This window comes from Chlamydotis macqueenii, unplaced genomic scaffold (genome assembly GCF_036417535.1).
Source record: "Chlamydotis macqueenii isolate bChlMac1 unplaced genomic scaffold, bChlMac1.mat HAP1_SCAFFOLD_305, whole genome shotgun sequence".
Taxonomy (NCBI): Eukaryota; Metazoa; Chordata; class Aves; order Otidiformes; family Otididae; genus Chlamydotis; species Chlamydotis macqueenii.
In genome coordinates this window covers 205,608-222,109 of record NW_028239170.1, presented here as the reverse complement: position 1 = coordinate 222,109, position 16,502 = coordinate 205,608, and the positions used below count along the sequence as shown (strand labels likewise).

At 54.9% G+C, this 16,502-nt stretch overlaps 1 protein-coding gene across 1 annotated transcript in view; it reads right to left on the bottom strand.

Annotated features, from left to right (window-relative positions):
• Positions 1 to 591: 591 nt before the first annotated feature.
• LOC147596040 (protein NDRG2-like) overlaps positions 592 to 16,502 on the bottom strand; it is a 144,078-nt gene continuing 128,167 nt past the window's right edge. The window contains exons 2-7 of the mRNA XM_086771710.1: positions 4,025 to 4,111; positions 2,752 to 2,808; positions 2,107 to 2,201; positions 1,084 to 1,128; positions 939 to 990; positions 592 to 738 (exon numbers count right to left, since the gene is read on the bottom strand). Of these exons, the coding sequence (XP_086627836.1) occupies positions 592 to 738; positions 939 to 990; positions 1,084 to 1,128; positions 2,107 to 2,201; positions 2,752 to 2,808; positions 4,025 to 4,111 (483 nt within the window). The remainder of the gene's footprint in view (positions 739 to 938; positions 991 to 1,083; positions 1,129 to 2,106; positions 2,202 to 2,751; positions 2,809 to 4,024; positions 4,112 to 16,502) is intronic.

Genomic DNA, 16,502 nt, shown 5'->3' with positions numbered 1-16,502 from the left:
CCTCCCGGGCCACGCCCCCTCCTCCCTCCCGGGCCACGCCCCCTCCTCCCTCCCGGGCCACGCCCCCTCCTCCCTCCCGGGCCACGCCCCCTCCTCCCTCCCGGGGCCACGCCCCCTCCTCCCTCCCGGGCCACGCCCCCTCCTCCCCTCCCGGGCCACGCCCCCTCCTCCCTCCCGGGCCACGCCCCCCTCCTCCCTCCCGGGCCACGCCCCCTCCCCGCCCGGGCCACGCCCCCTTCTCCCCCGGGCCACGCCCCCTCCCCAGGCCACGCCCCCCCCTCCTGGAACTGCATTTAATTGCCCTGGGTGGAGGGGGGAGGTGATGTTAATTAGAACTGAGGAGCGTTAATTAAGCCTCAGGTCAATTAATTCCTGCCTCGCAGCAGCTAATTACTCCCCCAGGTCCAGGTTAATTAATTGCACCGCTAATTACCCCCCCCGGTGTAATTAATCGGTGTAATTAACTCCCCCGCCTCAGCTGAGTTTTCCCCTTCCAGCACGCAAACGAGCCCCCCACCCCGGCGGTAATTAATTATGCAGAGCGGCTTAATTACCCGCCCCGAGCGCTAATTACCCCCCCAGGAGTGTTAATTAGCGGTGGCTCGTTAGGCGGTACTCACGGTAGCCCATGCCCTGCAGGAAGTACTTGAAGGCCTCGGTGAGCTTGGCCGGCTGCGCGGTGGGGCCGTGACCTCCGACCCCTCCCCGGTGACCTCTGACCCCTGGCTGACCTCTGACCTCGCGACCCCGGTAAGGCCCGGTCCCCCCCCCCCCAGCAGTCCTCTGAGCCCCTGTGACCTCTGACCCTCTGTGACCCCATGACCTCTGACCCCATGACCTCTGACCCTGTGTGACCCCATGGGGGGTGTCATGTGACCTCAGAGGAGGCCCGGTGACATCACAGGAGGCCCGGTGACATCACCAGTGACGTCACTCACCATGGCGTCCTTGTGGGGGGAGTTGTCGCCCACCACCAGCAGCACCGGGCAGCTGGGGGGGCAAAGGTCAGGGGTCGCGGGGGGGTCACGGGGGTCACGTGGGGTCACGGGGGTCACGTGGGGTCAGGGGTCAGGGGTCACTCACCGCAGGCTGTTGGCCCCGCTGCGCTGCAGGCCCAGGTCCCCGTGGCTGCAAGGGGGGTGTCCCAGTTCATCCTAGTGCCTCCCAGTTTGATCCCAGTTCCCCCTGTTTTCTCCCCAGTTCCCTCCCAGTTGTCTCCCAGTCCCTCCCAGTTCCCTTCCAGTTCCCCTCAGCTCAATCCCAGTTGCTCCCAGTCCCTCCCAGCCCCCCGGTACCCCCCCAGCTCCATCCCAGTTCAATTCCAATTCCTCCCAGTTTGATCCCAGTTTCCCCAGTACCCTCCCACTCCATCCCAGTCTGATCCCAGTGCCCCCAAATCCCATCCCAGACCCCCCCCAGTCCCCTCCCAGTCCCTCCCAGCCCCCCCAGTTCGATCCCAGTCCCCCCCGGTTCAATCCCAGTTCAGTCCCAGTCCTCCTAGCCCAGTCCCAGTCCCTCCCAGTTCCCTCCAATCCCCCCCGGTTCAATCCCAGTTCAATCCCAGTCCCCCCCAGTCCCCTCGCAGTCCCCCCCAGTCCCCTCGCAGTCCCCTGCCAGTCCCCCCCCAGTCCCCCCCCAGTCCCCCCCCAGTCCCCCCAGTTCCATCCCAGTCCCCCCCCGGTTCAATCCCAGTGCTCCTAGCCCAGTCCCAGTCCCCCCCCAGTTCCCTCCCAGTCCCCCCCGGTTCAATCCCAGTTCAATCCCAGTTCGATGCCAGTCCTCCTAGCCCAATCCCAGTCCCTCCCAGCCCCCCCAGTCCCTCCCAGCCCCTCCCAGCCCCCCCAGTTCCCTCCCAGTCCGCCCCGGTTCAATCCCAGTTCAGTCCCAGTCCTCCTAGCCCAGTCCCAGTCCCCTCCCAGTCCCTCCCAGTCCCTCCCAGTCCCCCGCAGTCCCCTCCCAGTCCCCTCCCAGTCCCCACCAGTCCCCCCAGTTCCATTCCAGCCCCTCCCAGTTCCCTCCCAGTTCAATCCCAGCTCGATCCCAGTGCTCCGAGGGCAGTCCCAGTGCCCCGCAGCCCCGCCGCAGCGCCCCCAGTTTGCCCAGTACCTGTTGTACATGGCCCAGAGCAGGGGGGCGTTGGGCGCCGCCCCCAGCCGCCGCCAGGCCTGCTGCACCGGGGGAGGGGCGGCCGCCAGCTCCTCCTGCGGCCCGCGCGTCACAGCCCCGCCCCCGCCCCGCCCCTGCCCCGCCCCCATGTCACAGCCCGCCCCATGTCACAGCCCCGCCCCCGCCCCGCCCCTGCCCCGCCCCCATGTCACAGCCCCGCCCCCACCCCGCCCCTGCCCCGCCCCTGCCACGCCCCCATGTCACAGCCCCGCCCCCGCCCCGCCCCTGCCCCGCCCCTGCCACGCCCCCATGTCACAGCCCCGCCCCCGCCCCGCCCCTGCCCCGCCCCCATGTCACAGCCCCGCCCCCACCCCGCCCCCACCCTGTGACCCACAAGTGACCCTCCCCCAACCCTTAACTGAGCTCCCTGACCCACAAGTGCCCCCCCCGACCCACAAGTGGCCCTTGGGGCCTCCAGGTGGACTCTGGGCCCCCCAAGTGCCCCCCACAGGCCCCCCAAGTGCCCCTTGAGGGCCCCCAAAACTGACCCCCAGGACCCACAAGTGGCCCTCCCCAGACCCCCAAGCGCCCCCCGGACCCCACAAGTGGCCCCCCACGGGACCCCCAAGTGCCCCCCCGCCCGACCTGCGTGAAGAGGTGCGCCAGGATGAGCTCGCTGCTGGAGGACGTCAGGCCCGACAGCTGGGGGGGCACCCGTGGGACCCACGGCGACCCACGGCGACCCACCGCGATCCACCGGCACCCACAGACACCGTAGGGAGCCACCGCGACCCACAGCGACCCACAGACACCGTAGGGACCCACAGCGACCCGCAGTGACCCACGGCGACCCACAGACACCCACAGACACGGTAGGGACCCACAGCGACCCACAGACACCGTAGGGACCCACAGCGACCCACAGCGACCCACAGCGACCCACAGACACCGTAGGGACCCACAGCGACCCACAGCGACCCACAGACACCACAGTGACCCACAGTGACCCACAGCGACCCACAGCGACCCACAGACACCACAGCGACCCACAGCGACCCACAGACACCGTAGGGACCCACCGTGACCCACAGCGACCCACAGCGACCCACAGACACCGTAGGGACCCACAGCGGCCCACAGCGACCCACGGCGACCCACAGACACCGTAGGGACCCACAGCGACCCACAGCGACCCACAGACACCACAGTGACCCACAGTGACCCACAGCGACCCACAGCGACCCACAGCGACCCACAGCGACCCACAGCGACCCACAGACACCGTAGGGACCCACCGTGACCCACAGCGACCCACAGCGACCCACAGACACCGTAGGGACCCACAGCGGCCCACAGCGACCCACGGCGACCCACAGACACCGTAGGGACCCACAGCGACCCACAGACACCGTAGGGACCCACAGCGACCCACAGCGACCGTAGGGACCCACCACGACCCACGGCGACCCACAGACACCGTAGGGACCCCGCAGCGACCCACGGCGACCCACAGACACCGTAGGGACCCACAGCGACCCACAGCGACCCACAGCTACCGTAGGGACCCACAGCAACCCACAGCGACCCACAGACACCGTAGGGACCCGCAGCGACCCACAGCGACCCACAGCTACCGTAGGGACCCACAGCGACCCACAGCCGCCCACCAACACCGTAGGGACCCCGCAGCGACCCACAGCCACCCACAGACACCGTAGGGACCCACAGTGACCCACGGCCGCCCACCGCCACCCACAGCGACCCACGGCGACCCATAGGGACCCACAGTGAGCCACACGCGACCCCAAGCGACCCACAGCGCCGCGGGGCCAGCAGCAGGGAACCCCCCCCAAACCCCGCCCCCTTCTGCCCCACCCCTCTCCCCATTGGCCCTCCCCACCCGCCGGCCCCCGCCCACCTTGTGCGCCACCCAATCCACCCAGCCCTTGGCGCGGGGGTTGATGTTGATCAGCACCAGCCCCTCCACCGCCTCGGGGTGCAGCAGCTGTGGGGCGGGGCCAGACCCATAGCGCCCCACGGCCACGCCCTCCCACCCCATAGCGACCCCCCAGCCCCATAGCGACCCCCCAGCCCCACAGCCACGCCCCCCGAGAGCCCCCAGCGACCCACAAGTACCCAACCAAGAGACCCCACTAACCTCCTCCAGCCCCATAGCGCCCCACGGCCATGCCCCCCCAGCCCCATAGCGACCCCCCAGCCCCATAGCGACTCCCCAGCCCCATAGCGACGCCCCCCTGCCCCATAGTGACCCCCCCAGCCCCACAGCCGAGCCCCCAACCCCCCAGCGACCCACAAGTGCCCAGAGACCCCACTAACCTCCTCCAGCCCCATAGCGCCCCACGGCCATGCCCCCCCGCCCCATAGCGACCCCCCCCAGCCCCATAGCGACCCCCCAGCCCCATAGCCGAGCCCCCAACCCCCCAGCGACCCACAAGTGCCCAGAGACCCCACTAACCTCCTCCAGCCCCATAGCGCCCCACGGCCATGCCCCTCTGCCCCATAGCGACCCCCCAGCCCCATAGCGACCCCCCAGCCCCACAGCCATGCCCCCCTGCCCCATAGCGACCCCCCCCGCCCCATAGCGACCCCCCCAGCCCCACAGCCACGCCCCCCAGCCCCATAGCGACCCCCCCAGCCCCATAGCGACCCCCCCCAGCCCCACAGAACCTCCCCCGAGATTCCCGCAGCCCTGCATTCCCCCCCAAATCTGCCCCCCGCCCTGCCCCACGCCCCGCCCGACGCCCCGCCCCACATCTCACCCCAAATTTAGCCAGGACAAAGGCGCCGGCGCCCACCCCAATGCCCACGACGCTGGCGATGCTGGGGGGGTGGGCGGGGTCAGGCCGGTGCTGACCCCGCCCCCCCGTCCCGTCCCGCTACGGGTCAGGGGCCCCCTCCCCGCCCCACAGCGCCGTGGGGCGCCCCCCCGCCCCACTCACTTGAGGTGCCGGAGGACGCAGGGGACGATTTCGGCCAGTTGCTCCAGGGAGGGGTACTGGTACCAGCGGGGGAGGGGCGGGGGGCGGGGGGGGGGAGGGGCGACGGGGGGAGGGGCAAGGGGTCAATCGGGGGTCGAGGTGGGGGGAGGGCGGGCGAGGGGACCAATGAGGTGAAGCGATGGCGGTTGGAGGGGGGGAGGGGTGCGTAGGGTGACGCTGCGATGTGATGGCGGTCGAGGTGGGGGGACGGGGGGGCGGGGGGTCAACTGGGGGGGGGGGGAGGGGTGGGGGGGGTCAACAGAGAGACGACAGGGTCAACTGGGGGTTAATGGGGGCAACTGGGGGTTAGTGGGGGGCAACTGGGGGTTAATGGGGGTCAGTGGGGTCAACTGGGGGTTAATGGAGGCAACTGGGGGTTAATGGGGGTCAACTGGGGGTTAGTGGGGGGCAACTGGGGGTTAATGGGGGTCAGTGGGGTCAACGGGGGGTTAATGGGGGTCAACTGGGGGTTAATGGGGGTCAACGGGGGGCTTATGGGGGGCAACTGGGGGTTAATGGGGGAAACTGGGGGTCAATGGGGGGCAACTGGGGGTCAATGGGGGCAACTGGGGGTTAATGGGGGTCAACAGGGGGTCAACTGGGGGTTAATGGGGGCAACTGGGGGTTAATGGGGGTCACGGGTCAACTGGGGGTTAATGGGGGTCAACTGGGGGTTAATGGGGGTCAATGGGGGGCTTATGGGGGGCAACTGGGGGTTAATGGGGGCAACTGGGGGTTAATGGGGAAGCAACTGGGGGTCAATGGGGGCAACTGGGGGTTAATGGGGGTCAACAGGGGGTCAACTGGGGGTTAATGGGGGTCAGTGGGGTCAACTGGGGGTTAATGGGGGTCAACTGGGGGTTAATGGGGGTCAACGGGGGGTCAACTGGGGTTTAATGGGGGTCAACTGGGGGTTAATGGGGGTCAACGGGGGGTCAACTGGGGTTTAATGGGGGTCAACTGGGGGTTAATGGGGGTCAACTGGGGGTTAATGGGGTCAACGGGGGTTAATGGGGGTCAACAGGGGGTTAATGGGGTCAACGGGGGGTCAACTGGGGGTTAATGGGGGTCAACTGGGTGTTAATGGGGGCAACCAGGTGTTACTGGGGGTCACTGGGGGTTAATGGGGGTCAACTGGGGTTAATGGGGGTTAACAGGGGTCAATGGGGGTCAACTGGGGGTTAATGGGTGCAACTGGGGGTTAATGTGGGGCTACAGGACAAGCTGCAAAAAAGGGTGCCTTAATCAGGGAGCACCAATAGTGAGTACTTAATCAGGGAGTAAAAGGGGTGCCTTAATCAGGGAGCACCAATTGTGAAACTGCCGGCAATAATGGAAAAGGAGGTAGCCCTAGAATTATTATGCTCTCTATGAGAGGACTGAGTTATGACTCGGCCGTCCTAGAAGCTTTGCTGCAGTGGGCAAAGAAAAGGGAATTAATCCCCACAGTTGATGATCCTTTTGAACTCCCGACACAGGAAAAGATAGGAAAAAAGCTGTGGGATGAAATAAGTAAGGGATCTCCACCGTGTGGAAGCTAATGAACGAAACATTGATAAGCATGAAAGCCGAGCGTTCAGTTGCTGCATCTGCTTTTGCGGCCTTAACTCCAGCCGACGGGTCCACCTCCACTACCAGCATGCTGTTCTCGGGTTTAACGAGCCCTGCCGCCGCCCCGGCTCGTGCTGAGGGTGGGGGGGTTCGAGCCCCAGCAAGGACTCCAGGAACTGCAGCCACAGCCCCTATAACTATAGATATGCGGGCACCAGAGGGAAAAACTGCCAAAGGCTTTTCACCACCATCAGACGTACCACCGCCAGGCACCCCGCCACGCTGCGCCAGTGCAGACTCAGAGTCACGAGCCTTTTCGCCGGCACCAACAGCTCTGGTTTATCCCCCGTTACCACCTTCTTCCCTGCCACCACGGCGTGAGGAGGAGGGGGATGAACATTCATCTGGCTCCAAGGACGCACAGCTGGAAGAGACGCTAAAAAGACTGGAAGCCCTAGAGATTCGCCTAGAAGTGTCACTGGGAAACTTGTCAACTCCTTCGCCTGTGCCGCATCGAGACCTGTCAGCATCCAACCTATTCATTCCGAACGGAGCATCGGGTGAGATCAGTCTTTTTGCACCTTTGCAAGGGACGCCGGCGGGAGGGGCCGGGGTTTTGAATCCAATAGTGCAGTGGAAAGAGGTGATTCGAGATGCTTTGATAGAAGGAGAGCCTTTTCCTATGGCATTTCCAGTTGTGACTGATAATACTGGGAAAAGTGTGTGGAAAGCATTAGACTGGAAAATATTGAAGGAAGCTAAAAGTGCAGTTACTCAGTATGGGCTAAAATCATCATATGCTCAATCTGTGTTGCAGCATATTTTTTCATCACAGTTGTTAGCTCCTTATGATATTAGAATGATTGTCCAGGTCGCAGCAGCTGCAGTTCTTTCAGTACTGGCAGGCTGCTTGTGATAGGGCAGCTGCAACGCCTCGACAACAGGGTGATCCATTATTCGGGGTGCAAACTCAAATGCTGATGGGAGCGGGACACTACACACGATCTGATTGGCAAGCGCAATTTGCTACCAAAGTGTTACAACTGGGCCAAGATTTGGCTTATAGAGCGCTTGCTAGGGTGCACGATGAAAAGTCTGGACCTGCCTTTACATCAAGAAGACAAGGTCCCACAGAACCATATGGGAAATTTATTGATCGGTTGCACACTGCAATTATGGCTCACCCTGATCTGGATGATGACATGAAAGCAAAGTTCTTAGATATGCTTGCCTTTAATAATGCTAATCAAAAAAAACAAAAAACAAAAAACAAACCCAAAAAACTAAGAGAGCCCTCAGTGTGCTGCCAAAAGGATCTAGTACAGGGCAACTGCTGGAAGCTGCTGAGCGAATGTTAGAACAAGAAAAGGCTACAGTCATGGCTGCTGCTGTAGGTGCAGCCGTTAAACCGTTGATATCAATAAAGCGGCGCGTGATTAACTGTCTGTAACCCCCATTCCCTCTTTCCCCCCCCCCCGCCCCCCATCCCTGTCCCGCTAAGGGGGCAGGGGAGGGAGGTGGAGATGGTGTTAAGCCTGGGAAGAGGGAGGGGTGGGGGGAGGTTGTCTTGTTCCCTTTTTCCTTATCCTGCTTTGGTTTTAGTGATGGTCTGTTTTGCCTGTAGCGGTGGCTTTAAGGATCCCTCCCTATTCTTGTCTTAAACCTCAGGTTTTAGTTTTCTTTCCTCTTATATGTCTGGGCCACAGCCGCCGCCAGGCGCCCCCACCCCCCCGCCCCTGACATGGTTAACAGATACTCCTGTCTGAGTCGAGCTTTGTATAAGTGGAAGGACCGTTCCCTCTTATAACATGGGGGAAGGGATACGCTTATGTCTTTACAGGAGCAGTAAACAAGTGGATCCCTGTCTGTATCATCTGCGGGTATTTCAGAACATGTTTGGTTGACCTGCCAGATACCGGTAGGACGGCAACTCTGTGTAAAACAGCAGCAACCACAAGTGCTGAGTGCTAAAACTACAAAAGATGGAACTTTTTGGGATCAGTAAAGATGGACTTCTATTTCTTTTTAACTATTCAAGAGCTAATGTTTCTAGAGGGGTAATGATTGTAAATGCTTTAAGATCTATACATTGCAACGACACAGCATGACGTAATCATGCGAGCACATATCAAAATCCAGACAGCATAAAAGACCTAAACGAAGCATACATAGCATTGAATCTGGTTGCCAAGATAATACAGAGTTTTGGAAACTAAGTAAAATTATTGCTGCTTCAGTCTTTACACCTGGTGTGGCAAGTGCCTAGGCATTAACTATGCTAAATAAATTGGACTGTTGGCTTGCTAAGCAAATAAATACAACTGTATCGGCACTATCAACGCTGTTAACTGATGTAGATTCTATATACTATGCTACTTTACAAAACAGAACCGCTGTTAGCCCGCAGAGCACATATTTGACGGGCCTTGTTGCATGCGCTGGCCACGCATGCAGCAACGTCTAGTCAGGCCTTGTTGTATGCGCTGGCCACGCATGCAGCAACACCTAGTCAGGACTCTTTCACTGAATCTGCTGAGGGTATAAACAGAGGTGGCTCGGAGCGAAGGGGAGAGGACAGACCCAGAGCACACTTTATTTACAACAGGGGACGCCCTGAAGGTGCTGCGCCTGCCTCCCTTCTCTGCTCTGACCCGGCTGATAAACATCCTCTTGCTCAGCGGTGTCTTTGGCATAGTTGGGTTAGTAACAGAATAGATCAGCAATAGATTTTTTTTATTATTAGCACAAAATCATGGTTGTCAGGATTTTGATGGGCTTTGCTGCATGAATCTGTCTGATCATTCGGAATCTATTCACAAAAGTATTCAAAACTTGCAAAAAGGAGTACAAAAACAGCAACAAAGTGATGGTTTTGATATATTCAGACATCTTTTGGTGACTTGATAAAAGCTTGTTACTAATAGCTGTAGGATGCTTATTCATTCCTTTTATATATGTATTTTGATCTATAATTCTGTGTCTTAAAATGTGTGCAAACTTTAATAGATAAAGCGTTGAAACAAGCCTCTTCTCCTAAACAAAGAAGGGGGAGATGTGGTATTTCGCTGAGCCAGTATGGTATCAGTGAAAGCACACCGACCTTGGGGGAGGAATGCAATCATGCTCTCAGGAAGAAAGCCATGGAATGAGAAGGGAAGCTTTAAGATACAAAACATTGTTAGCAGAATTTATGGCTTGTTTCAACAGAGGCCTGCAGAAAACTAGTCATTGCTCTTGTAGATAAGAAAGTTACTGGAGTTGTTATATCCATAATAGTAGAAAAATGTTATAGTAGAAAATTACTAGAAGGTACTGAAACTTAGCTTTGCTTTGTAATCATGAATATGCATAAACATGTGATCAGTAATTTTATTAACTAAGCTTGTGTGTGGCATAACTGGGTGGTTGCTGTCCTTGGTTAAAATCGGAATTATGATACTAGGCATCATACTAGGCATAACATACCATGCTTGCAAAAAATGATTAACAACTCAATACAGACAATCTGGCTCATAAAAAAAAAAAAAAAAAAAAAAAAAAGAAGAAAAGGGAGATTCAGTAGAGGCCTACATGAACCTAGTTGATATTGTAGTAAAATAAGGTCAGGAGTACCAAAAAGAGCCATAGGAGGACCATGTTATTTTGGAAAATTGATAATGTTTGCTCCACCTATGAGAACATTACGGAATCACACTCGAGCAAGAAGATCGCTAAAAGTATTGACTCCCCATTGTGACGGCAATTTAACCCTGTTGGGTACAGCTGAGCGGATAGCATTATCTTTATTTGTTCCTTGGGCAGCAACTGCAAAAGCTTTAGCTAACTTAAATAAATTAGCTTGTTGGGCACAAAAGCAAATGAATTTAACCTCTAGCATGTTATCAGGATTATTAGAAGACATGGATAGTATGCGTCATGATATTTTTGCAGAATCTAGCAGCCATTGATTTTTTGTTATTAGCGCATAAGTGGGTCTGGATTGTTCAAAACAAAAAGGGGGATTTGTTGGATACCTGGAGTATCAGGGACACTTAGTGAACAATCCAGACCGAATGGAATTGTTATGTTTGTGAGCAGCAGGCCTCAAGGACATCACTGAAGCCGCTTGTGAGAAAGTAATGAAGCCGCCTGTAAGAAAGTACTGAAGCCACCTGTGAGAAAATAATGAGGCCGCCTGTGAGAAAGTAATGAAGCTTCCTGTGAGAAAGTAAACGAAGCAACCTTGAAGAAGATCGTAAACAACTCTGAGAAAGTGAAAACATGAAAAGTACGGGACTTTCAGGTTAACGGGACTTTCCAGATTAGCTAACTGCAAGTAGGAAGGATATGCAAATGTAACTATTAGAGCTTAAGCCAATCACGCAATGACTAGTAGGCATATTTTATCTTAGCAATATAAATATGTGCACCCGGGACTAATAAATCGAACTACGCTTATTACTCATATTGAGTCTTTTGTCGTACGTTCCTCCGTCGCTCGCAGGACTGCACCCCGTGGAAGAGATGACCCACGCCGGAGCAGTTTCACGAAGGACTGTGGCCCGTGGGAGGGACCCCACGCTGGAGCAGAGGAGGAATGCAAGGAGTTCTTCCCCCGACGATGACACAGAGGCGTAAAACAACGCGTGATGAACTGACTGCGACCCCCATTCCCCCCCCCACCGCCCCCGACCCCCCCCTCCATGCCGCTCGGGAGGGGAAGGTAGTAGAGATAATGTTAAGCCCGGGAAGAGGGAGGGGTGGGGGGAGGTTATCTTGTTCCCTGTCTCATTCTCCTGCTAGTTTTAGAAATAAATGAGTGTTTTTCCCCAAGTCGAGTCTGTTTTGCCTGTAACGGTAACTTTACAAATTTCTTCCCGTCCTTATCTCAAACCTCGAGCCGTTTTCCTTATATCATCTCCTCCTATTCTCTCGGAGGGTGGGGGGAGCGAGAGAGAGACTGTGTAGTCTGGTCCCGATCGGGGCTGAACTACGACAGTGGCCCAGCTGTCTGAGAGCAGTAGCAGCTGTCATTCTAAACATTCAAGAAGCCTGAAAGTTCACTCTAGGCCAGAAAATGACTGTCCTAGTTTCCCAGACTGTATCTGCGGTCCTTGAAGCAAAAGGAGGGCATTGGCTTTCCCCACAAAGGTTCCTGAAATATCAAGCTATAATGGTTGAACAGGATGATGTTGAAATCGTGACCACAAACATCATCAATCCGGCCTCATTCCTTGATGGGAACATCGGGGAGCCGGTGAGTCATGACTGCGTGGAAACAATTGAAACCATGTATTCTAGTTGAACGGATCTTAAAGATGTCCCTGTCGATGGAGCCGAACATTGGTTCACCGATGGAAGCAGCTATATGTTAAATGGAAGGCGACATTCCGGATATGCTGTTACCACTTTTGAAAAGGTGATAGAGTCCAGGCCACTATCAGCCGATGTCTCAACCCAAAAGGCCGAGATCATAGCCCTTACCTGAGCCCTGGAGAGAGCCCAGGGAAGGACTGTAAACATTTGGACTGACCCTAAATATGCCTTTGGGGTGGTACATGCCCATGGAGCAATATGGAAGGCAAGAGGACTGTTAAATTCTCATGGAAAAACCATCAAACACGCAGAAGGGATTTTGAAAATCCTGAATGCAGTCCAGCTTCCCAAAAAGGTGGCAATTATGCATATTAAAGCACACCAGAAAGTGAGCACAGAATTGGAAAGAGGAAATGAGCTGGCAGATAGGGAAGCAAAACAAGCAGCTAGAGAAACAATCAAGGTAGAGGGTGCGCTAATACCTGATGGACAGGTATTTCTAGAAGGTAAACCAGAATACACAAAGGAAGTCGGCAAACTTATTAATGATCTAAAGGGGTCATATAATGAGGAAGGGTGGGCCAATTACTACCCCTCACACGGGAGGGTAGTAATTCCCTCCTACATGATATGGTCAGTAGTCCGAGAAGAACATAGAAAAAGACACTGGGGGGAGGCGGGGGCAGAAGCCCTATATAAAGATCTCATCAGGAACATAATAGCGTGAAACTTAGACACTACCGCTAGACAAGTAACTCAACAATGTGATCTTTGTCTCCAGACTAATCCTAAAGTTGTAAAAGGGCCGAAACTTGAAAAAATCGGAAAGGGGAATGGTCCGGGACAACGTTGGCAGATTGATTTCTCAGAACTCCCTAGAAAAGGGGGGTATCGATACTTATTAGTACTTACGGATACCTTTTCAGGCTGGCCAGAAGCTTTCCCGTGCGGAACTGCTAAAGCCTGGGAAGTAACCAAAATACTGCTCCAGGAAATAGTACCTAGGTTTGGAGTCCCAGCAGTAATGCCCTCGGATAGAGGACCACATTTTGTGTCCAGAATAGTACAAGCAATTAGCCACCATCTAGGGATAGAGTGGCAATTACATACCTCTTACCGACCACAATCAAGTGGCCAGGTGGAGAAAATGAATCACCCAATCAAACAACAGATTGTCAAGTTGGGTCAGGAAACTAATCTAACTTTACCATTAGCTCTTATACGAATACGAACCAGACCAAGAGCAAGAGAAGGGCTTAGTCCATTCGAAATTCTATATGGACGACCCTATGGGGTACAAAAGGGAACGTCTTCACAAATTGGTGAAGAAATAATGACCTCCTATATGGTGGCACTAAACAAACAATTAAAAAGAATTGAAAAACATGCAATGGGAACACGTCGTAGGGGTCTGGATGGGCCTGTTCACGATATACAACCAGGGGACTATGTATATGTTAAATCTCTTACAGAAAAAACTCTGGAACCACAGTGGGCCGGACCTTTTCAAGTCCTCCTCTCCACCTACACGGCAATTAAGGTAAAGGGACAGAACTCCTGGATACACCATACTCGGATCAAGAGAGCCTCTGCAACCTTGTGGAAAGTAACTCCAGACAACAATGAAGACTTGAGACTTAAACTCGTTCGAACGGATAAGGGCGGGAACAGTGCAGTAGTGAACCGGAGGGACACCACAGCAAACGATACCGGACAAAGAAACCGGGACCGGCCAGTAACTAATCTCGCCCAAATCTGTCATCGGTGCAGTTTATATCTTATTTGTCATTTTATTATAGGAAATATAAAACCCATTTTAGCAGGTCACCAAAGGCAGTACATTATCTACAGAAGTAGCTGTACTAATCCACTAGACCAACTAAATCCTAAAATGACCAATTGTTTAATTGGAATTGTGGTTGGGCTTACAATATTTTCCTGCATCTTACCACCAACTTGTAATCAAAAGGACACCAAATGGCCGTGGTCTCACGCCTCCCTTGGGTTTACAGGAAGCATGGGACCACCTTTTAAACGGTCGGGCTTAAACTTGGCCACTGTGGTTATGCACAAAATGGAAATGTACTCAGGGCATGAGTGGGGCTGGGACAGAGGCAACAGGGATCCTTAATACTATGGTGCGCCCCGTTGTGATCTTATTGATTAGCTTAGGAGTTTTATTACTATTAACTATTGTGCTGTACCTATGGGTTTGGAGAATGTTTAAGAAAGTAACACTGTCGTAGTTCAGCCCCGATCAGGACCAGACTACGCAGTCTCTCTCTCACTCCTCCCACCCTCCGAGAGAACAGGGGGAGATAACGTAAGGAAAAACGGCTCGAGGTTTGAGATAAGGACAGGGAGAAATCCTTAAAGTTACCATCACGGGCAAAACAGACTCGACTTGGGGAAAACTATTCATTTATTACTACAAACAGCAAGATAATGAGACAGAGAACAAGATAACCTCCCTCCACCCCTCCCTCTTCCCAAGCTTAACATTATCTCTACTACCTTCCCCCCCCCGAGTGGCACAGGAGGGGGAAGAGGGAATGGGGATTGCGGTCAGTTCATCACGCGTTGTTTTACACTGCTGCTTCATGGTTGGGGGAAGAACTCGCATTCCTCCCCTGCTCTGTTGTGGGGTCCCACCCGTACGCCACAGTCCTTCCTGAAACTGCTCCGGCATGGGTCATCTCTTCCACGGGGTGCAGTCCCTCTAGAACAGCTGTCCCAGCGGGCCCTCCATGGGCCACAGCTGCCTTCAGGCATCCACCTCCCCCAGTACAGGATCCTTCACGGGCTCCAAGTGGATCTCTGCCCCTCCGTGGACCTCCATGGGCTGCAGGGGGACAACCTGCTCCACCATGGTCGTCACCACAGGCTGCAGGGGAATCTTGGCCAGGAGCCGCATTACTCCTCCCACTCCTTCTGAACTGACCTGGGCATCTGCAGCCGTTCCTCACAACAGGCTGGTAGATGTCTCTCAGGATCCTTTTTACATCTTATTCACTTCTCCTCTCCTCTCCACTTCCTGCAGCCGGGCCGGACCAATTCGGGCCCAGTCAGCCGCTTGGCGAGAGGCCAGAGGGTGAGGCCTGCAAGGCCCATAAGGCCTGCGCCTCCCCCTCTGTGCCTCTGCCCCCCGCTCAGCTGCTTCACATCTCTCCCTTTTTTTTTTTTTTCTGTTTTCCCCTATTTGAATACGTTATCACAGAGGCATTATCATGGGACATTCTGCTACCAATTGGCTTGGCCTTGGCCAGCAGCGGGTCCGCTCTAGGCCCGGCCGAGTCCACTGAACAAAGGGGAGCGACTTCTAGCAGTTTCCTACAGAAGCTACCACCTTAGCCCCCCCCCCACTAACAAAACCATGTATGATGCTTCATATCATTCAGGGAAACTGTTTAAGTAAAAGAATTTACTTAGTGTGATAAAAAGGGGGGATTGATATAGGGGACAATAAGTTAATCACAACTATATATGTATGCTCTTAAAGAATTGTTGTAGTTCAGCCCCGATCGGGACCAGACTACGCAGTCTCTCTCTCACTCCCCCCCCACTCTCCAAGAGAACAGGGGGAGATTTGGTAAACAAAAGAAAACCAGGAAAAAAACCAAACCCGTGGGTTGAGATTGAACAAAAAGTAAATTTAACAGTAATGACAGAAGAAAACAAAACAGTGATGCAATACAAATATAGTATAATGGCTTACAACAAATCTCCACACCTAGTTTCTTCCACGTAGCAGGAGGCTCCTTTCACCACCCTCCTCACTTACATACTGAGCCCCAGCAGTTAGCTGATTAGTTAACTATCCCAGCCATAGGGGCTACCAGCTTCAGTACTCCACCCAGCTCAGGTAAATATTAACTCTATCCTAGCCAGAAACAGGACAAGAATACAGTTATAAAACATAGTCATGTACCCATATAGCTTAGAGAAACAATTAATGGAAGAGGAAGTCTGTTTTTTTTTTCTTTTCCTGACGAAGGACTCATTTGTAAGGAGTGAGAAACAGTCCCTACTGCTCAGTGGGAAAAAATCTTAAAAATCCTGAACCTTTTGTTACATGGTGACCAGCTCTGAATACCCTTGCTGCTCCTCACCGGCTCTTGCTACCACACATACAGGCTCCAAACTCTGGGGCTCCGGGCTTTCCTAGACCACCAGGACAGGGTGGTAAAGATCTACAGGCATAAAAAAAATCTACAGGCCAGGAAACATTGGGGCTCCGGGATTTCTTAGACCACCAGGACTCCGACGTTTAACACCAGCTCGAGCTGTCCGCCTAGTGTTAAACCACAGCTTAAAAATGGTGAATGTCAGACAGCTGCTCCCACACCAGAAGTGTCAGCTCTGGAATGTCTTGCTGCTTCTCACCAGCTCTAGGCACCACATCTACAGGCTCACAAACATTGGGGATCCGGCATTTCCTGGGACACCAGGACTCCGACGTCTACCATCACCTCAACTCAGCAGTCCCTTTTGAAAAAAATCTTAAAAATCACACAGTCAGAAGACTGCTCCCACACCAGAAGTGACATTTCT